General features: G+C 36.3%; 1 protein-coding gene across 1 annotated transcript in view; it reads right to left on the bottom strand.

The window, feature by feature from the left end:
- The window catches only part of EMCN (endomucin), a 109,642-nt gene that overhangs the window by 71,606 nt on the left and 13,937 nt on the right, over positions 1 to 24,099 (bottom strand). Inside the window, exons 2-3 of the mRNA XM_059066524.2 lie at positions 2,683 to 2,808; positions 1,029 to 1,106 (exon numbers count right to left, since the gene is read on the bottom strand). Coding sequence (XP_058922507.1) covers positions 1,029 to 1,106; positions 2,683 to 2,808 — 204 coding nt within the window. The remainder of the gene's footprint in view (positions 1 to 1,028; positions 1,107 to 2,682; positions 2,809 to 24,099) is intronic.

Genomic DNA, 24,099 nt, shown 5'->3' on the forward strand with positions numbered 1-24,099 from the left:
ACCTTTATGGCCAACTGACTTTTATCAAGGGTGCTACCATAATTCGAATGGGAAAAGAATAGTCTCTTCAACAAATGGTGTTAGGACAACTGGGTGACTACAGGCCAAAGAATGAAGCTCTAACTCACACTATATCAAAGATTTTAAAAGCTGAAAGTATAAACTTCTTAGAAGAAAACATTGGTCTAGATCTTTGTGATCTTGAGTTGAGCAAGTATTTCTCTGATTTGATCCACTGCACAAACTACTAAAGGAAACCAGAATATGTCACCCCAAAATATGCATCTTTGATATAAACTGAATGCAATTAAGAAGTAGCAAATGCATAAAAATATCTCCCTTTTCTGCCTAAAGGCAGGATATAAATTTTCCTTTTACTGGAGACAGACTCATCAGTGCAGAGAAGGCAGCAGAGGAATCAGCAGACAACCCTTACTTTGTTAGTTTCCTTCCCTACATTGACCTTCCCTTAGTTTGCTGCCTTGGAAGCCTAAACTGCTTTCCTTTGCCCAGTCTTTATTGTTTTTTAATACAAATTTATTACTTTTGGTTGAAGATGCTATGTAAACTGAAATTCTGTGCCACAACTTTGATTTTCTCTTTAAGTTTTTCAAGTGATGTACATTACATGTGTCAATAAACTGCTTTTCTCTTGTTAGTCTTTTTGTTCACAATTCCCATCTGAAAACCTAGGATAGGGAGAGGCAAAGTTCTGCCTCCTTCACATGACAAAAGAAAATACAAGTAAATTTTACTTTATCAAAATTAGAGATTTTAGTGCTTCAAATACACCTTAAAGAAAATTAAAAGACAGCCTACAGAATGGGAGAAAATATGTGCAAATTATCTATTGGTAATAGATGTAGGGTTTCTTTTGGGGGGTGATGAGAATGTCCCAGATGTTTGCAGAAGCTTGTGAATATGCTAAAACCCACGTAATTGAATACTTTAAAAGCGTGACTATTATGGTATGGTATGTGATGATATACGTAAAAGAAAAATGGTGGCAAAGCAGATACATTACTCACCTTCACCATTAACTGCTGTGGTTACTGAAGACAGTGTTGACAGCAGAGATGTTTCTAAGGGTTCCTTGCTGGTAGTTCCTAGATAGATGACATTATTATTAATTACAATTACATCTCACCTGTCATGGAGTAAAGAAAAGTAAGTCAAATCTGAAGGTGAATTAAAATCCTTCTATAGGTACTGGGTAAACTTTTGTCTATCTTTATTTTTCCATTTTCCAGCTTCTTTTATCCAAGGTGAGGAATGTAAGTACTGAATGCTTGGGTGGCCCGACACACACACACACACACACACACACACACACACACACACACACACACACACACACAGAGTTTTGTATGAGAGGTCCCCAAAGCAAATTTCTACTGCAGATTGTTACTTAGGTCTCTTAAAAGTGAATTATTTAAAATCATTTTATTTTTCCCAGTGGGAAAAATTACCTGGTCAATAGGACCTAGGAGTAATGTGCCTTTTTTTCCCAAAATAAGATTTCATTTTGTGGATTTAGTTGTGGCTTTGAAACTTTCAATAAACATAAATAATAAAGGAACTAGCAAACTCCTGTAATTAATTAATTTTTTTCATTTATGAGACAATTAATTGATTTCCCACTCTGTACCAAGCCCTCTCCTAGGCTTCTGAGGGCAGTATCTAACCCTTAGTCACCTCTTTTTTCCCATGCCTCTCCTGCCACAGTTGCTGCATGCTCCAACGGGCCCTTAATCATCTTTTTAATCTTCGTCATATGAAGAATAATTCCTGGCATAGTGTGGGCATGTAGTAAATGTTGTTTCAGATAAAATGGCCCTCATACAGGACAGGGGGACCAACAAAAGGATTAACAATCTGCTTTAAGTAGTGAACACAACTTCCTGATTTGCTACTCATGGTAGCATCCCCTTTTCTCTTAAAACGTGTTAGAACGTCCTTTTGTGATTAGGGCAAGGGTCCTAGTTTTACTATGTGACATTTATAAAATCTTGGTTCTTATATATACACATGCTGTGTTTGAGGGAGGAGATATTTGGCTCGGCACAGTTTACCTAGTATTTTATTTTTTTTATATCTTTATTGGAGTATAATTGATTTACAATGTTGTGTTTAGTTTCTGCTGTACAGCAAAGTGAATCAGCTATACGTATACATATATCCCCATATCCCCTCCCTCCTGAGCCTCCCTCTCACCCTCCCTATCCCACCCCTCTAAATCGTCACAAAGCACCGAGCTGATCTCCCTGTGCTGTGCAAACAAAGCAACTGACAAAGGAAGCAACTGATTAATCTCCAAAATATACAAGCAGCTCTGTTATTAATATAGCTTCACCTTGTTAGCTGTGCTGTTTAAGTGGGGAACTGGAATATTTAGAAAGGTATTTTTATGACTGAGAAATGACAATTTTTTCTTCTCTAAAAACAAACTTTGTATATGTAACCATGACAATAGGATCATTCTCAAACAGGAAGTGACCCAAAGCGATATCATCTCACGGTTCTGTATTCAACCCAAAATAACACATGAGTTTCAAAATAGTGAAATACCCTAGACCTTCATAACACAGGTATGAGATTCCCAAATTATTTTCCTATGATTAATTTATATGGGTGCTACTAATTTAATTTGTTAAAGTAAATTTCATGAAGAGTTGATCCTACCTTTAGTAGATATTTCAACTGTTGATTTCTCCGCAACACTTGGTGGTGACGTTGCGTTTGATGTTGGTACAGATGTTTTTGTTGCAGAAGTTGATGATAATACAGGAGTGGCTGTATCTTTGACTTCTGAAAAAAGTAAATTGTGTTAAAGCAGTTGCATTAAAATTTACATTTATTTTGCCAATCAACAGCCTAGTATATTTAAACAAAGTAAACTGTTTGTATACTACTGCGTAGGGTATGGTTTTGGAATTAATTTTCTAATTATAATGAATTCACCCTTGATTTCAGTATTCATTCACTAACTCCATTTGCTTCTCACCAATGGCGTGAATTTTTAAGGTGGTTGGTAGAAGCAGTCTGCGGTTCTGAAACAAAATAGTATCTGACAAAACTAGTGAGGAATAAATGTATGAGCTTGAAACTTCACAATTTTTTTTTTTTTTTTTTTGCGATACGCGGGCCTCTCACTGTTGCGGCCTCTCCCGTTGCGGAGCACAGGCTCCGGACGCGCAGGCTCAGCGGCCACGGCTCACGGGCCCAGCCGCTCCGCGGCACGTGGGATCTTCCCGGACCGGGGCACGAACCCGTGTCCCCTGCATCGGCAGGCGGACTCCCAACCACTGCGCCACCAGGGAAGTCCAACAATATTTTTAATCCAACTAAACTAACATTGTCCGATGAAATAATTAAATAGGCACTCTCTGGGCAGTGGATATTTTACTGAATGATTTAGAGCATGTTAAAGTTACTAAATACTAAAATCTCAGTATCAGTGCATCTCTTTTTGGTACATAGCATCTCTCTCTCTCTCTCTCTCTCTCTCTCTCTCTCTCCATATACTACATATATATTCTAAAGAGACAATAAATTTTAAAGAAATTCAACAATTGCAACAAGCCTACATTCTTGGGGATAGAGCCACCATAAATCTGCCTTTTCAAATGATTTATTTCTCTCAAAGGCACAGAAGTGAAGACAATACATTGTTATGTATATTATATATTTATTGTTAATAATTATTTTTTGGCAATAGAAAGCCAATATCTTACAATAATTCTTAAAACTTCCATTGCAATATTATTTTTTAAAAGTGAAGTATGGGGCTTCCCTGGTGGCGCGGTGGTTGAGAGTCCGCCTGCCGATGCAGGGGACGCGGGTTCGTGCCCCGGTCTGGGAAGATCCCACGTGCCGCGGAGCGGCTGGGCCCGTGAGCCATGACCGCTGAGCCTGTGCTCCGCAACGGGAGAGGCCACAACAGTGAGAGGCCCGCGTACCGCAAAAAAAAAAAAAAAAAAAAGTGAAGTATGTAGGATTTAATTCTCAGTGATCTATGGAAAGATTTGTTTCATATAATATTATTGTAACTTATTGGCATTTATATATTTTTTTATTCCTGCATTTGTTGGACTTGTCTCTGTATACTTACTGTTATGTTGCAGATCAAAAAAACAGCAAACAAATGTTTACAAAGGATGTGGAAAAAATATTCCTGTTCATGGAAAGCACTGTTTTTATATTGTTACTTTGTATACAGAACAGATGACCCTTTAACAACTTGGGGGTTAGGGGCGTCTACCTTCCATGTGATAGAAAATCCAAGTATAACTTATACGTGGCCCTTCCTATCCGAGTTTTCTCTGCATCCAAAGATTCAACCAACTTCAGATTGTGGCACTGTGGTATTTACTATTGAAAAAAATCTGCGTATAAGTGGACCCACGCAGTACAAACTCATGTTGTTTAAGGGTCAGTTGTATACAGAGTCAGTACAACAGGTAGTTGAGAGGATGGACTTTGAATAACAAAGACTCATGTTCAAATCCCAGTCAAACTGAGTATGTCATTACAGTAATTGTATGTCATTTGTATGACTTCTGAAATTTAAATTTCATCCAAAATTTTCCTCTTTGAGAAAAAACCCAAAAATCTTTCAAGTCATTGAAAAGCAATATTTGAGATGTCATGAGATAGAGTGTACTTCCTGTTTTATTTTATAGACTTGAGGGGCTTGGGAGTGTTAGTGCTTAGCATTGACTTTGTTTACAGACAGCTCACAGAAATTGCTTGATGTATGCAGCACCTACCGATGTGTTCCACACATACAGAAATGACAGAACTGCTTTTTCACGGGCTTTACCGAAATCAAGTCAAAAGCTTTTTTCACCTCTGGAGAAACACTTCACACCCTTGGTCTTACTCCCATCCCCTCCTTCCCCTCAATACTCAGCAGAGAAAAGGAACACAGCGTATATGAGGTTACCTTTTCTCTATTAGTCATTTTGTTCTCACTATTTTTCTTTCTGTCCTAGAGTCTATGATGTAACACTAATTTCTAAGTTTAAATTGCGATTGAAGAAGAAGTTATTTGAAGAGGCATATACCCCATGGACTGGAAATTTCACCGGTAAATAACTTGAATGATCTCTCTCTGTTGACTTGCTAAATAGCAACAACCTTAATTTCTGAGTATAATCAACAGCTCCAGAGATATTTTTCATATTTCTTTCCTCCCTCCCTTACTTTTTTATTTCCTTTCTTGCTTCCACACATACTTATTGGGGAACTAATATGAAAAGCACAATTAGATACTGCAAAAGACTCTATGTTGCACCACATAGTATCACCCTTGAGTAGCTTTTAATCCGGTAGGGAACATAATGCCTATGCACAATAAATAATAAAGAATATTCTGTATGAGTTGTGTAGACCAGTGTTTTTCAAACTTCAGATGATGATACAATTAAAGAGTGATTTAAGTCTATTTAATACATTGCAGCCAGAGCTTTTTTTCCCAAATGAAAGAGAAAAGAGGCAATATTAGATGAATACTGCAAATAATGAGGGTAAGTATTGTTTCATGAAGCTTTTGTTTAGCATTGTGTGTGTGTGTTTGAGAATGAAATGTGTGTTTATGCAAACTGTATCTCTTACTGTGATTCCAGCTAAAAATGTGAAAACTGTGGGACAAGAAAAAATTGGGACAAGAATTTATAAGAAAAAATGACCACCCTCTGGCATGAGCAAGGAATACTTCATGAGAGAGTTGACATAGCAGCTGGAGCTTGAAGAGTGAGTAATATGGTGACACAGGAAGAGGAAAGAGCATTAGTAAAGGTCTGAAGTGGGAGAGTGAGAGGTATTTGCGGGCACCGCAAAGAGCTCTGTTTGGCTGGATTGCTGTGTGGTATAACAGGACATGGTGGACATGTCTGGTAAAATTCTGGAGACCAGATTGTAAAGGATTTTGCACGCCAAGCCAGAGACTTGGGACTTTATCTACGAGTCTGTGGGGAGCCATGGGAAGTGACCAAATGGAAATTCAACCGTAGGAAACACGATGGGGAAATGAGAATGAGAAGATACCAGTTGAACAGAATTGAAAGCCGCCGTTTTTATATTTACCAATGTGGTCGGCCCTCTTGAAGTCATCATGTGAGATCAGTGAGTTCGCATCCCTACAATGACTTGAGGCAAACTACAGGACGCATTTCTAGCTACTTATGTGGTAAGGTTGAAATGTGCTGTAAGGCTTCTCCTCCTCACCGTCCTTCTACACATTTGGCCACGGATTTCCCTGAGTAAAACCTGAATCCATTAGCACTCATCAATGTCTCCATTACTAGTTCTTCAGATTGTTCAACAGAGAGTATTCCCTCTTTGGGCAAGGACTGACAAACACCCCTAAGAATACTGAGCGTCCCTATGTGCCAGCGAGCCTGTGAGTACTTTCCGTGGATTATATCATTTAATTCTAAGACCCTACAATGTTCATACTCTTAGATCACCATTTTACAGATGAGGATCAAAAATGGTAAGCAACTCGTCCATATTATACACTAGGAAGTAATACAGTTGGAATTTAAATCCAGACACCTTTGACTCCAGAGAAGATACCCTGAACCATCACACATCTGGCCATGGGAAGGTGGCTCCATGCCAAGCCGCATACCCCTGCTCCATCTGCTTTCTGCCTTTGATGGAGTGTGATATTAAAAATGTGGAAGTGACTAGATGCACCGCTGTTTTACCTCTCCATGCCTAGGATGAGGAAACAGACAAAAATACCTCACTGGTTTTTTTCTTTTTTAATAACAAGCATTCATACTGTCATGTACATATACATAAACACACATATAAAATGTTTCCATATTAGACTGAAAGCTTTAAAATATGTCCAATCTTTTAAAACCATTTATAATTGAAAAATAAAAATAAAGATTTACTGAGTTTAAAAAAATTCTGCAAATAGAAACTTTCTCTCCTCATACGGTGGAAAAGAATTATTCCCTTTAACTACCACTGTTGAAGGTTTTATTGATCAGTGTTCAAGTAACCATCAGTTATGCTTTTACTGTATTATCTGTAAATCGCTTCTAGGTCTGATTTGATCTCACAATAAACCATTGAGGAAAATGGTTAATTCTGAAGTGTTTTCTCTTCATAGGACACTGTGAGGTAGCATTTTCCCTCTCTTTATCTCCAAAGGATAATTTAGCAAGGAGACCTGTGCTTCACAGCCTCTTAGCGTTGCTCTTGGGAGAAACAGATGGCATTTCATCCTGACTCTACCCTATATCCACACACTCCAACTGAGAGAGCACAAGGGATGTCATAGCACCAGTTTCCCACACTATGAAAGGATGAAGCATTATTGGGATTTTAATAAAATAACTATTTTAATTATAAAAATCATAAGAACTTTGAGAATTCAGTTTATGGCTAGAAACCAAGATTCATACTTTCTCCTGGTTTCAAATGATCAAGTCATCGACTCCAATCTTCTCAAACATGCTTTGTAATTACATTTAGAGGTAACTCACAAATAGTCTCTAAGAGTTAGAATTTCATCCATCCTCATAAGGAGCAATTGCTTCTCCAGCCTTCTTTTTCCCTGCCAATTCTGTTTCTATAAAGTCCACTGAAAATCCACTACTAAAGAAGATTGATCTTGCTTCTTCTAGATCAACACAAACACTGAATGACAGTAACTTTGAATTCTAGAACTTGAGATCTGGAAAGAACTTTACAAAAAGATCGTAATGTAATAGAAGCCCTACATTTTATAGCTTAGAAAATGTATGAGTTTAAGGTAGTTTCAAAAGAGCACAGCACCAATTAGTAAAAAGTTAATTTTTTTTTCTAATTCTACCATTTGGGTATGTGGAATGCAATTGTGGCAGAGACAGTGCTGAAGTTTCCCTTTGAAAATATTTACTTTGCCAGTTTTACCCATAAACACAATTTCAGAAGAAGGGTTTTAAGTTCTTTAAGGAAACAGAAGAATGGTTTCTTTAGAAATATATAATTACAGTAAGTTCAAAATGCTAACTACTAAATGGTCTTATAAACCTTCAAAGTACCATTATTAGCTAATAATCTCATCACCTAGATCAACTGCTCTATGGAATTGAAGGTAAAGTAGCTAATTTTATATTTCAGTAGCTTACAACCTACTATTTCTACTATTTCATATTGTCTTCATGCAATGCCATCTCCTATATATGCCACCCCTTAGGCTTTTAGGAACTTTATACAGATTTTATCTTGAAATAAAGTAATTGTCAATTTTCAGTTGTCATTTGTGGTTGCTTCTCCCCTATGTATCATGGTTTATAGTGAATAGAGATCCACTTCTTAACGTTTGTATGTGACAGCAATGCACAAATTGGGGTATTATAAATACTGAGAAGGTCCTTTTTTGTAGTACTTTGTCAGTAGTTGCTAGCATTATAATTTTTGTTCAACATATACCCTATATCTTCTTTGTCAGAAAAGAAGTAGCAAAGAATTAACAAAGTTTAAGTGGAAAATTTCAATTTTCCCTCACACATTAAAAATATATTAAAATGTTAATTACATAGTATAATATACAAAAATTTATATATAAGTAAAATATATTCCTATAGTAATATAATAAAAATAAGTAAAAGAAATATGATACCACTTTCTATATTCCCATCAAAAGAGAGCCTTCGTGAAAGACAAGGCACCAACTCCTTTTGATTACAGTGTCATAGCAACACGTTTTTCCATTAATGGTGGTCCTTGCTCTCTTATACAGCACAGGTCACTTTGGTTCATTGCCAACCAAATTAAGTGAAGTTAATTTTTTTCTTCAGTTAAAAGAAAACAACAATTATTATGTGATGATGTATTCCTGATGAATTCTACTTGCATTGTTCTAAAACTTTCATGATATCCTATATGAAATGTATAAGTAAACTACGAGTCAATGAGTTACATACCTCAATAAACATTTATTAAGCATCTATTTCAATAAGACCTAAGCAAAAATTAAAAATGTTTTTCCTAGAGGATCTTAGACTTTATTTTGATACTCAAGCTATACATGCATGAAACACCTATAAGGTTATGCTAAGGTGCCATATAAAAAGGTGCTGAATAATTAATACTATGCATAGCTCGCTCTATACAAGTGAAATCAAAGTAAGGTGATGTCTCTCTATGTGTCTAGGATAACGAGAATCATTTTCTCCGTGGAACAGATTTCAAAAGGAATCAGATAATTGAGCACAAGAAGGAAAGAAAAATCATGCTTCATGGTAGAAAAAGAAGAAAGGATATTCAAGGGCAAAGACAATAGTGCCAAATAAAACAGAGGCTATATAACATAAGGCCTGAAACGGGGCCCTGGGGATATTAGACACTTAAAAATAGACTCTTTTGGGAGAGGAAAACAGAAAAATTTAATTTTCGATGAAAATATCAGAGCTAGTGGCAACTCTTAAAAAAAAAAGGATTTGAAGTTTACTTTTTCAGTTAAGGCTAACAAAATACTGTAGTGAGCACAAAAGGTTTTAGAATGCTTACCTTTCCTAGGTAGAATGAATTTGGGGGATAAGTTAGAATAAAGACGCAGATGCAGAGAATAGATTTGAGGACACGAGGAGGGGGAAGGGTAAGCTGGGACGAAGTGAGACAGTGGCACGGACTTGTAAATACTACCAAATGTAAAATAAAAAGCTAGTGGGAAGCAGCCGCATAGCACAGGGAGGTCAGCTCGGTGTTTTGTGACCACCTAGAGGGGTGGGATAGGGAGGGGGGGAGGGAGGGAGACGTAAGAGGGAGGGGATATGGGGATATATGTATACGTGTAGCTGACTCACTTTGTTATAAAGCAGAAACTAATGCAACATTGTAAAGCAATTGTAGTCCAATAAAGATGTTTAAAAAATAAAGATAAAAAGAAGAAGATCTCGTCTCTCACAGAGAGGAAAATATACAGGTAAGTGGGAGAGAGCTATGCCTTAAAGATGAATCTCCTTGGGTTGCCAGTCATCTGTGAGGTGGGGAAGGAGTGCCAGGCCTGGCAGGCTCGAGCCTGGACAGGTGTCTCAGCCACCTGGCCCCTCTGGGGAGAACGGGAAGGCAGCAGTGCATTGGTGAGCTTCTTAAACAGAAAACAACAATATCTGCAAAATGGACCTGAGAATCCAAGGTGTTCTGGCTGACACACAGGTGGAGGCTCCCAAGGCAAGTTTCCTCCACTCCCCCACGTGTCAGGTTTGAAATTATGGGGCAATGCAGGTATTTTTCCTTCACGAAATAACTGTGATTCTTTAAAACTCAGGTTGCATAATAACGAGATATTTGAGATTGTGGACTCTATTATAAGGGGACTTTTTGTATACTGTGTCAGGTTTGAAAAGTTTCAGCTCTCTGAGATATAAAAAAGCAAAGGTTATATTTAATATTTATAGGAGTGGGAGTATTAGGGGAAAGGAGTGACGTGGCCATACTCCTGGGCTCTTAGATCAACCATCCCCAGATCTCTCCCACCATGCTCTGCTCTGACCCCAGAGAGGAGCTGTGGTTCTGTGGCTCAAAAAGCATCTTCCCAGGAAACAAGATGCTTAAGCTTCGCAGGTTCTTGTCGGCACCAGCAAACCTTACAAGCAAGTCTCTTGGGCTTGTCTCAGGAAGCGGATCAATCAAGGGCCCTCTCAGTCCTGGGAGGAACAGCGCTGCTCTGTCCCTTCTCTGGGCTCCACACGGGGCAGTGATAACGGAGGAGAAGGTGGTCCTATTCTCTCTCTCATGGCGCCCCCATCTCTCCTCTGAGCTTAGGATGTCGCCACTTGAAATCCTGGGTCTTCACTACAGGCTCTCCTGGCATTTCTTCAGGAACAGGGAAGGTCTCACTAGACACTTTCCACCAGCAGTGACATTAGAAGGGTGACTTAGACACATGAAATGACACCACGGGAGGTGGAAGGACACACAGCCTTGGCAATTATGACATCAGCTAATTGTGTAACTGTGTGAGGCACTTCACCACTTTGGGCCTCAGTTTCCTCCTCTGAAAAGTGTCTGTTGGACAAAATCTCTTCAACTATAAAATTATATTACCCGTAGGATTAAGTTACAATGTAAATACCCATTATGGCAAATAATGAAGCATACGTTGCATTTCTACATACCAAGAAGGAGGCTTGTACTGTAGCAGTTATATACAAAGACTTTATAGAGTTATAAACTCATCACCTGGGAGAAATCTAAGCCTCAAAAGGCATTCTGTATTACAAGGGAGAAAATGATTACGTTTATTTGCAATCTCATAATGTTACCTGGACAAAATGTATTTCCCTTTAGGGTGTCAGTCTACCCAGAAATAGAGAAAATGTGAAAGACAAAGTTTGGAATAGATATTTGGAAGACTTTGTGTTGAAACTTTTTTTTTTTTTACATAGCAGAACAAATGATGAAATATTTTATATATGTTAAGCTAACATCTATGTGAATGAATAGAGCTCATATACAATAAGCTAGACTTCTCAGTCTAGCTTATTGTATATAAGCTCCTTCTCAGCAATGTGTGTGTGTGTAGGTCTGTGTGTGTGTGTGTTCATGTCTACACTTAATGACTGACAGCTGAGTTTGTAAAAAAGTCTACAGCATTGCATTTGAAGCTAGAAAATGATATTTGGCTGACTTTGAGATGTCATATTTATCATCTTATCTACTCTATTTTTGTCTTCTCTAAGTGTAAAGAAAAACTCTCTCACTGATTTTAAATGCTTTTTAATTTGTATCTGTTGAAAGGTGGTAATTTCAGTTATTAAGGGGTAAAATAAAAGGACAAAAAGTTATTTCTATCTTCTGATAAGTCAAAGACAATCTTTTCTTGCCCTAAAAAGAATTATTTGAAGTGACAAAAAACTTTAAATGACAGACATTCCAAGAATGCAAACATGTGTAACAATAATTGCTTTCACTGCCATCATTTGATTTTAACAATTTCATAGAACAGTAGAACAGACAGTACTGTTATCTTGCTTTTATAGATGAAGAAACTGAGGTCTGATTGTGACTTGCCAAGAGTCACAGTACAAGGTGTTAGAGGCTTGTTTACACTCAAATGTTCTAATCCCATCTTTCATGTGCTTTTCCTCTACATTGGCTAGTCTTAGAACTGCTATGTCATGTTTGTGGTTGCAGTATTTCTGTGCTACTATTCGGTATTATTTAGAGTACTTTAGAGCACAATTTTTTTTTCTCATATTGTTGCTAATAATTATGAAAACAAATGAAACTAATTAAGGTATATAAATTACTGAAAGTAAAAAGCATTTGTCATCAGTAGTACCTCCGTGTTTTTTTTATTGTTGTTGACCAGTCACATCGTCCATCAGGGATTATTAAATAAAACAGAACAAAATCTCTTCACTCAAAGTTATATCTTATCTTGTTCATCAATAGAATATTAGTGCGAAACAACTTTACTAAAATATTTTAAAGTAAGAAAGTCAACTTTTATTGTAATATCATATGACTCAGAAAATTTATGAAGGGCTTTCTAAGATATGATTTTTTTCAGTGTCCTTTATTTGTTAGTTGTACTGGATTTAGGGAAATGTTACAAGATTTTTTTTTTTCCCTTCTTGTTTTGGGGTAAAGCAACAGTGATATAGTGAATATATTATTGTTCAGTCTCACTTTTACAGCAAAATCACCAATTAATTTACGTTGATCACATCAAAGGACTATTTTGTCCTCTTTATTTCATTTGCATCAAATTATTTTTAGCATATATATTCAGGGTCTCCTGTGAATGCAAGAAAAGACACTAAATAAATGAAAAAATATCTTAGCACGGAATAAAACAAGGGGCAGTGTAGTGTAGGAAGTAGGTGACTGCAGGTCTCCACAATTGACCAGCTATGTGACCTTATGCAAATTACTTAATCTCTTTAGCCTCTGTTTTTAAAATGATAGAAACATACCCTATAGGGTTTGTGTGCGGAGCAAAACATTAATATATATAAAAACTTGAGAGATGCAGCTAACATCTAGGTTACACTTGAATTTATCCTGATTAAAAAGTCGATGACATGAGATACATTTTAGAGCTCTACCAATAGGTCAGACAAATGGATGTTTCTTGCTTATACTGTCCCTAAATACTTGATTAACTACTTACAGAGCCATGTCCAACAGAGTCAGTAAGTTCAAGCTGGTAAAGTCTTTCTGAATAAAACGTAAGCTCCTCCTTAAATCATAACCTGATTCCCCCAATTACATCCTAACTTTGACAACTTTGCCAGATTTTATAAACTACTTTTAGTATTATCTTTCTCTGATGTCCTTATACCATTTCTTTTAAGAAACCATGATTATAAAAATGGAACAGAAAGATTGCAGGACAGAATAAAGAAAACATGAAAGGCAGTTTCATGTAGTAGAAGAAAGAGGTTTTCCATGTTGCTGTTCCATAGGTCCACGGTTGCTACCATGCGGTGGGCATGGTACTATTCGGATCTACAGAGTTTCAACCAGGGATCACTGAATCTATATTCAAAGTAAATATTGTCTGCATATTGAAAAAAATGATTCACTCATATATGCCACCATTTTAAAACTTATATAGTTTCGATTGTGATTAATGAAATACAAATGTTTAAAAATTGCTAAATATTTAGCAGCATTCTGTTTTCTCAATTAGTGGGTGCAGTTATTATCTTACTGGGAAGGGCTTCACAATTTTCCTGTAAATGAGGTACTTATCTTCAAAACATTGGGGGACCACTCCTCTGTGGACCTTAGTATAACAGTACAATTTTGTTTATTTGACTGTGGACTTTATATAGCATCACAAACTGAGCCAGAATTTGATATCTTGTCTTATCCATTCCCTGCAAATAATTAGGGTCAGTCTTTAAACACTCATGACTCATACTTTTTAATTAGAAACAAACAAGCAAAGACTCACAGAGAATGAGATTTATAGCTCTTTGTTTCCAATATGTGTCGGTTCTAAGTGCTAGAATAAAAGCATACTTTTTCTTTCTGCGAATCTGTTTCTCCACACTGGAGATGGAAAAAACTGCTCAGTTTTGCTCAGATGGAACCACATGCTCAGTAGGAGCCTATCATGTATTTATATAAGAACAGAGACGAGGTCATGGTGTCTACTTTCTGATTTTGGAGACTGACTAGCTTTTATATGGTATATTTTCCAAATGAAAAATATTATGAACATTCCTTTAAGATGCCATCAAAGAGTCACTTGTGACGGGTTAATTAAATCTAACACATTTAAAAATAACTATGCGTGTTGTGGGACAGATGCAGCCTTTGGAAAAAGAAAGAGCTTACACTGAACATTGCAACAGATTTTTGTTATTTAATAGTAGGCAACAGACACGTTTACAGAATATGTTTTCAAAGCCTGGTTGGAAAGTATCTTTCTGATACATTCAGCTCTGCTGACAATGGAAGAAATCAGGAAATCCATATTTAAAGAGAAGGATGACTGTATACTTTTATTTCTCAATCAACTCAAATTTACCTCATCATTTAAAAGTAGTGCCCTCTTGCATAATATCATTCAAATTTAACTAGAAGAATGAAGCATTCCAAAATCCCTTCCCAAATGCCAAGATGACGACTAGGATGGAAAATTTGTTCTTATCTAAGAACAAACAGTCAGGTGTACACTTGCCAGAAGTGATTTTGGAAATTCAAAAGCATGTCCAAAACTATAAGAAATGTAAGAGAAAGAGCTGGAGAGAACTGAATTGTTCTGCCCAAGAAAATGGAAATGATCTGTTATTTTTTACCCTTGAGGGTAAGAGAGCAGAAGATAGGGGGGAAGAGGAGAGAGAGAACAGACCAAGAAAGAAGGTAAAGTATCCGAAAGACTTTTAAGAACGGAGATACCTAAAACACATTCTTAATTTTGCATCACTCTGTTGTAAAACCTCCCTTCCTTCAGTAAAGTCACCCATTCCACATGCAGTCTGCAAATACCCAGCAAGACTTTAGTTAAGTGGATCTTTCTGGGCGTGCAGGAAAGAAAGGGGAACTACATTTTGGTTGTTGCCAGTGCAAAGTTAAAGAAAATGTCACAAGAAACCAAGTGGAGTACGAAATTTGAAGGATGCAAGAAGGTGGAAAGAAAGGTGAACATGAGAACTCAATCCTCCCTCCACCACGAAAGATTTGAGGAAATGGGATGCATTGGGCGTTTTCCCAGAACAGCAAGTAAGTCTATAATCTGAACATGTTTTTACATTAAAGGTGGAGATATCCAGGAGCTATCTGAATTATATAAAATTACCTTTATTTTATTAAATGCTGTTTACTAGACTCAGAATCAAATTTGCTGAGTCACAGTTATGTGTTTGCTGCAGAAGATAATTGTAAATTTGCTCTATAGCAAATTATTCCAGAGTTGGCTATAAATTGTTTGCTTCACAAATATGGCAGGATGGATAATCAGAACAAATAGACTGTGGAGCTATAGAACAAGCACTTCAACGCAGCAGAGATAATTACTTAAATCTGAGACACCACCAGCATTAAGTAATAAAGTGTTTTCTAAGCGTGAAGGTTGCCATTAGATCGCAGTTGACATTCATTTGTAAACTGTTTTTTTCTGGTTTTGAAGATGAATTCATGCCAGAACAATTAAATTTACTTTCCTAACAGCAATATTAATGAGAGAAAACCCATAGATGTAATCTCGCATTATTATCGATATATACTTAGTTTCTTTTATCCAGTATGCCTAAGAAACATGGTGCTCTGTACAACTAAACATTTTTTTAACGTCTTTATTGGAGTGTAATTGCTCTACAATGGTGTGTTAGTTTCTGCTGTATAACAAAGTGAATCAGCTATACATATACGTATATCCCCATATCTCCTCCCTCTTGCGTCTCCCTCCCTGCCACCCTCCCTATCCCACCCCTCTAGGTGGTCACAAAGCACCAAGCTGATCTCCCTGTGCTATGCGGCTGCTTCCCACTAGCTATCTATTTTACATTTGGTAGTGTATATATGTCCATGCCACTCTCTCACTTCGTCCCAGCTTACCCTTCCCCCTTTCCATGGCCTCAGGTCCATTCTCTACGTCTGGATCTTTATTCCTGTCCTGCCCCTAGGTTCATGAGAACCTTTTTTCTTTTTTAGATTCCATATATGTGTGTTAGCATAGGGTATTTGTTTTTCTCTTTCTGACTTACTTCACTATGTAGGACACACTCTAGGTCCATCCACCTCACTATCTTTCAATTTCATCATTTTATGGCTGAGTAATATTCCATTGTATATATGTGCCACATCTTCTTTATCCATTCATCTGTCGATGGACACTTAGGTTGCTTCCATGTCCTGGCTATTGTAAATAGTGCTTCAATGAACATTGTGGTACATGACTCTTTTTGAATTATGGTTTTCTCAGGGTATATGCCCAGTAGTGGGATTGCTGGGTCATATGGTAGTTCTATTTTTAGTTTTTTAAGGAATCTCCATTTAGTATAAACCTCCATACTGTTCTCCATTATGGCTGTACCAATTTACATTCCCACCAACAGTACAAGAGGGTTCCCTTTTCTCTACACCCTCTCCAGCATTTATTGTTTGTAGATTTTTGATGATGGCCATTCTGACCGGTGTGAGGTGATACCTCATTGTAGTTTTGATTTGCATTTCTCTACTGATTAGTGGTAACTAAACATTTTTATTAGTTTAGAATCATTATGTAAAATATACCAGAATAATCAATTTTCAAGCAATTCTAATAGATGGCATTAACATTTATCTGTGTATCTCCCATTATTAGTGCTTGACAATAGGAGTTTATTAACTGTTTATTATATGCTAAATATGTTTTACCTGAATAGCCAAAATCTTCAAACTATTATAATTAATCTATCACTTTAAATAGAATTACTACCAACTAAAAATAGAAAATACAAACTTGGGTTGAATTTATATTGAACATATGATCTACTATGGAAACTTCATACTGAAATAAAATTTCAGAGTTTAAATTTGTTGCTGAATCATTATTCCTTTATGTTTTATTACTATTTGTAAACATTTCTCTGCTTTTTTTGTGAACTCAACGGTGTTGAATGCTACATAAACTTCGATTTGTGATTTTTTTCTGATATAGGGGTCATTTTAAAATCTGGGAAGGATTTATGGGGAATTTCCTATGTTTTTGGCATTTTTCTTATTTCTAGTGAGACTTTTGTAACATTTGAAAGCATTACACTTCCTATTCTCCTGCTTGATAAAGGTTGAAGTGAAATGTGTTTGCTAAAATTCGGAAGAGTCACTTACCAACTATAAAAGTGTCTATAAAACTCTTGTCCATTTTAGCAACTTCCTAGTGAGAAAAGAAAAGCTGGCAAAAGGAAACGGCATATTTGGTTATAACAGCCTCCTAAGGTTTAAACTCTAGTAAAGTGTGTCCAAAATTTCATTCACTCCTGTACAAGTTTTATGAGCTTATTCATATTCTCTACTCTATCTGCTATTGGTTCCTTACTCTTTTTCTTAAAATCAAGTCACTTAAAAAATTAACTATAAAAAGAAATACTATGACAAAATTCATATTCTATAAAGATATCATTGACTATGGTGGTTCCATGTTTGAGTCCTGCTCTCCCTATGTTGAAAAGTGAAATTAATGAGTGTTACAGCACAGTAAGACATAACACCAAACATATACTTGTATAACTGTAAGTATCATAGAGATTTGAGTCAATGTTGCTTAATTCCATTTATGCCTAAAATTATCTCAAATACCACCAGTTGTACCCATCACACACCCTGGAAATACTGCTTTAGGTGAGAGCCTTTTAAGGCCACTCAGTAAGTCTTTTTTTTTTTTTTAATTTATTTATTTATTTATTTATTTTTGGCCATGTTGGGTCTTCGTTGCTGTGCATGGGCTTTCTCTAGTTGTGGTGAGCAGGGGCTACTCTTCGTTGCAGTGCATGGGCTTCTCATTGCAGTGGCTTCTCTTGTTGCAGTGGCTACTCTTCTCATGGGCTCTAGGTGCGCAGGTTTCAGTAGTTGTGCCTCGTGGGCTCAGTAGTTGTGACTCACAGGCTCTAGAGCACAGGCTAGGTAGTTGTGCCACATGGGTTTAGTTACTCCGTGGCATGTGGGATCTTCCTGGACCAGGGCTTGAACCTGTGTCCCCTGCATTGGCCGGCGGATTCTTAACAACTACGCCACCAGGGAAGTCCGCACTCAGTAAGTTTTAAAGTACCTTGTAATGTCCTAAATTTTAGCTTCTCCATATGACAGAACGTTAGTCCGAACTCTGTTTTTATCCTTCCCTTTTTATCTCATACCACCATGCGTTATTCCCATCTTTCTTTAAGAATCAGGGTCAAAGCAGCCCCAAACTCAGTATTGTTTAAGGGACTGATAATACAGGTAGAAACTAAGGGCTGAATAGGTGATCAATAATTATTTAATGTCTCAAATACCTATGTGGAGAAAATGTTATACAGTTGATCCTTGAACAACATGGGGGCTAGGGGTGCTGACCCTCTGTGCAGGCTACATGTAATTTATAGTCTGCCCTCCTTATCCACAATTCTTCCTTATCCTCTGTATTTGAGGTTTTGCATCCATGGATTCAACCAACCTCCCATTGCATAATACTGTAGTATTTACTATTTTAAAAAATCCACATATAAGTGGACCCACACAGTTCGAACCCATGTTGTTCAAGGATCAACTGTATAAAAAAAAGGGGCCATATGACCTACAATAATCCAGTTAGAATCTAAATCAGGTTTTTAAAGGAGAGTGTGTTGAGCTGCATTTTTAATATCTTGGATAATAGTAAGGAAATTTGCAATATAAAAATAATTAAATTATTATTCATTTACAGGACAAAGTTTAGTAGGAATAAATATAAAGTAAACAACAAAAGAGCAAAAGCAAAAAATGTGCAAATTTAGTAAAAATAAATACATCAGAAAAAGGTGTAAAGGCAAAGGAAACCCCAAGCAAGGAATGAATAATTAATGATACTTATCATATTATAAAATATATTTCATAAAATTATACTTGCAAATGGAACTGTATGATGAGATCGTGCTATACAACTAAGAAGTAACTATTGCTATTTTGCTCAGTAGTGGTTAGATTTTTATTAGAACATGAATTCAATTTACATCTCCGCAGTTTAAACAAATGGGAGCAAAATTGTCAAAGAACAGAAAGTTATGTGAGTTAAGAGGTAAATTGAATTCCAGGAGGAGAAGAAAAAGGAGTTGGAATGATTTACTCTTTAATCTGAGGAAATAATATCTGAAACTAATTTAATCCTTTCCAAATTTGTTTCTTTAATATTGTTTGTCTCCTTGACTTAATTTCCCAATACGTGAATGAAAGTTAAAAGTTTCACCCTAAAATTTCACGTTTTTGTTTCATTAGATGAAAAAATTCAGTAATTATTTTACTAATGTGCAGAGAAAATAAATGGACAAATACAGTTCATTAACAAATTAATTCTCACGTAAGCACATCAAGAAATGCAAATGGTAACTATAAACCAAATTAATTAGTAAAATATATCTGCCATGAAAATAACATGATAACTTCCATAATTAGAATATGTAAGTTTTTAATTATCTATGTTGGAAGAATAGAAAAAACTATATGCTTATAAAATTTATTACTGTTGGTAGTAGTAATATAGTATCACAAAAAAGGTAAGAAAGCATCATTCTCGTTCTATCTGCACCAGTTCTTCAATGGTAAATTAAAGCTCTGAACTTTATGAATTTAATAGGCACGGATGTTGCCAATATTCATCGAATATTTACTGTGGATATAGCTTAAGAGAAAAGAATTTACCTTGCAATCTAGAAAAATTCCCTTGATACAGGATGTTCGTTCTGTTCATCTGAGTGTCAAAAACTCAAATGTATTTCAAATTTTATGTGATGACACTTGCATTAGCTCTCTATTGCTGCACAGCAAACTATTCCTAAGCATGTGTCTTAAAACAATAATCATTTATTGTCTCTCACAGTTTCTGCAGTGAGCTCATAGCTTGATGGGTCTGGAAAATCCATTTATAAGGTGGCTCACTCCCCTTGCTGGCAAGTTGGTGCTGGCTGTCAGTGGAAGGTCTCCGTTATTTTCCACTGGGTCTCTCTGCCTGACTGTTCTCACAACATAACATGATGGCTGGCTTCCCTCAGAGAGAGCAATCTGAGAGACATCGGTAGAAGCCATGTGTCTTTTACTACCTAACTTTGGAAATCACACATCACTTCCACTGACCTCCAAGACTCACACAATTCAGTCCTAAGTAAGTGTGAGAATGGCCCACCCAAGTGCTTAAATACCAAGAGGAAAGGATCATTGGAGGCCCTCTTGGAGACTGGCTACCACATTACTTACAATTTGTTGGATTACTTTCAAGTACAAAGATTATTCAATTTAAAAAAATAAATTTCTGTATTCTGGAAGAAACTTCAAAGTTTTGTTTAAAATCTGAATCTACCCACTCAAATTTCCCATTGCTCCCCAATAGATAATCTGGTTTTCTATCCCTTAAACATGGCGTTTTTATTTCCTACTCTGTAGCTTTGTCCGTGTTGTTCCTCCCTCTTTTTTATTTAATACAACTTTTAGAGAACATGGATAATTTTCTTCTTTCAAGTTCAACTGAAGCTGTACTATCTGCATGAATCCTTATTTATTAGTTGCATCTACAGTGACTATTCTCTCCTCAGAATTTCTAAATATTTAATTCTTAAATCACACAATTGAACATTTAATGAGTCCCTTTTCATTCATCTAATACAGATGATAACTGAATACCTACTATGTTCTAGGACTGTGCTAGGTGATGGCATAAAATTAATTATTTATTTCCCTTACCAGTCCAAATCATTCACTTATATATTTTATATTTATGATGCTGATATTTAATATATGTTTTGCAAGTATATTCTTCAAGTTGTTAAATGTGTGTATTTGTTTTCTTTTTTAATGTCCCCAAGTATATATTTTGTGTGCAGAAAAGGTTTTGTAGCGACTAATTTAGTTTTGAAGTTAATATTCAGGTTTTTGTTTTGAATTCATGTAACAAGTCTATTTCTCTCAAGTTTTTAAGTTCAACTTACAAATGTTATTATTCTACTTATTAATGTAGCAAGTTTAGCAATCACTTAGGGTCTCTTTAACATTTAATCCCATTTACATATTTGGTTAATTAAACTCCCTTAAGTGTTTAAAACTCTATTCATAAATAAAATAGTTAACATATACCAGTTTGCCTGCATTTTAGGGTTTTGTAGAGATAATGTATGTAAAAGTATTTGTAAAATCTCAATTAATAAGCAAATATGGCATTATTGTTAAATTATAAAGTCAGATGTGCCACTTTGTTGAAATGATTTTACAGAAACAAAGCACATGGCTTTGCTTATAAGTATTTTTAATAAATGTTTTAACAGTTTTTAAAAATGGTAAAATATGTTTAAAGTATTTCTCTTACCCTGAATTAGATGGAGATAGGAGAAAGTCAAATTTGAATGAAATTAAAGTCCTAAGGAGGATTAAACACTGTTCCTTCTCATGACAGCCTGTCTGAAACACCAAGAAGCATGCAAAGCAAGCTTCAATCTAGACTTCAGAAGACAGGTCCTAGCCTCACAGTAAGGACCTGGTGGAGACCAGAGATCTTGAGGTACAGTAACATAAGGGTCAGCCTTCAGTCTAGTGGGGCAGAGTTACAAAGCAACTACTCAACTCAAATATGATGAATGCCTCTGACTACTAAATAATCCCAGGTAGAAACATCTTACAAAAGGCTACCTCGATGCAAAAGGACAAAACCTGAGCAAAGGCAAGTCTTACATGAAAGGCCTCTGACCCTAAGTAAGTAAAGGTGAATGACAACATGCAACAAGAGAATAACAGAATGAGACTGGGAGGAAATCGATAAAAGCTAAATTAAAACTTTTAAAAGTACACAGTGTCTTCCCTATTCATAAGGGATTTGTTCCAGAGACGTGAGGGAAATGGGGAACTTGCAAATAGTGTATGATTAATGACAATAGAGATTTATTTGCTAAAACAAGATTTGTTCTTGTCACAAAATGCTTCCAAAGGCTGCCAACATTTCTCTCCATAACTTTCTTTTCGTGGTATTTCTTAAGGTTTTCTCTTTTTTCACTTAGGATCTCTTTAACGACACTAAAAGTTATTAAATATTATTTGAATGCACTTTTTTATTGTTATCGGTGCCCAAACAAGAAGTATTCATAAAACAATTCTGCAGCATAACAAGTACAACGGTGTCTCGAGGAAAAGCACCTATGCAGCTTGAGTTACAAAGTGAACTTTCTGTTTTTTTTCTGCAGAATACCCTTTTTACTTGAAAGGATGATTTACAAAAGATCGTTATTTATTTATGTATTGAAATACAGTTGATTTACAATGTTATATTAGTTTCAGGTATACAGCAAAGTGATTCAGATATAAGCAGCTTTTATTTTTCCTTGCTAATTACTTTTTATCTATTTTTCTTGTTTGACTGAACTAGCGAGCATATTTAGCACAGTGTTTCATAAAAGCAGCATTGCTGGGCAAGATTGTTTCATTCTCATTCTCAAAGCGAAAACTAAAATTTCTCCACGATGTATAATGATTGCTGTAGTTTTTGAAGCTACTCTATCAGATTAAGAAAATCCCCTATAGTCTTGTTTCCTAAATGTTTTTATCAAGAAGAAATGTTGAATTCTTAAAAGTGTGTTCCCTGCATGTGTCCAGATGATCGTGTACTTTTCATTTTTATTGATTTGCTTCTTCTCTCCTTTTGCTTGATTAGTATTGGCAGGGGTTTAGCAATCTTATTAATATACACATGAATTATTTGCATTATATATTTCTTTCTATTTCATTAACATTGCTTTTTTTTTTTTTTTTTGCGGTACGCGGGCCTCTCACTGCTGTGGCCTCTCCCGTTGCGGAGCACAGGCTCCGGACGCGCAGGCTCAGCGGCCACGGCTCATGGGCCCAGCCGCTCCGCGGCATGTGGGATCCTCCCGGACCGGGGCACGAACCCGCGTCACCTGCATCGGCAGGCGGACTCTCAACCACTGCGCCACCAGGGAAGCCCAACATTGCTTTTATGATTATTTTTTCCCTTATACTTTATGTGGGTTTACTTTAGCCTTTTAAAAATTATTTTCTTTCTAATGTGTGCATTTAAGACTATACAGTTTCTTCTAATTACTGGTTTAGCTGTATCATACATATACTGTTACAAAATATTTTATTTCCCTTCATATTCAAAATATTGTTCTAATTTCTATCATGATTCTTTTTTCTATATCCATAGGTTTTTTATAAATGAATGTCTTCATTTCTAAGCGTACAGAAATTTTGCTGTTTTAAATGTAATATTGGTTTATAGCATGATTACAATAAACTCAGAGAAAATACACATCCAGGTCTTTAGCTATTTCAAAGGAAATGTTGGTGTAAGACATCTGGCACAATTTGTGAACATTAAAGTTTTAATCAGGTACCAAAATAGGTAAAATTACAAAGGGGTGGGATAAATCATTGTATGCAGAATTTCAAATAAAATATCCAAAACCTGTCTGCGGACCCTTGAATCTCTTTACCCACTGTATAACATAAAAAGAATAAAAGTGTGGAGAGATATATAGATATTATTTGAGAAGAGGTGGTCTTTGCTGAATACTTCTTTTGAATCCCATTCCAACTTCCTTCACCCCTAAGGAGCCAGGCTCGTCTGTCCCCCTGCAATTCAAACCTACCTTACTATGTGGTTCCTACAGCTGAAAGGCATAGTGGCCTTGGATCTGATTTACCCTTGGGAAATCAAGAGAATGAAGGATTGCTGCCGAGCTGCTTTGGTGTAGGACCAGGACTGTTATTATTATGTTGAGAATAAGCCTACCTGAGCAAGGAGTGTTAGAGACGGAGATATAAGACTGCTTCCTGTGGACCAAATGAAGAGCGAGAATGAAAGAATGGGCTGTTTTGAGTCCTGTTCCTTGGGACTGTGTGGAGAGTTGGACACTTTAGCATCAAGAAGCTCTGAGGTAACACAGGATTACCAGTGCTCTGGAAGGAGTAACCACTGAACTC

The sequence above is a fragment of the Kogia breviceps genome, chromosome 6, assembly GCF_026419965.1.
Source record: "Kogia breviceps isolate mKogBre1 chromosome 6, mKogBre1 haplotype 1, whole genome shotgun sequence".
Taxonomy (NCBI): domain Eukaryota; kingdom Metazoa; phylum Chordata; class Mammalia; order Artiodactyla; family Physeteridae; genus Kogia; species Kogia breviceps.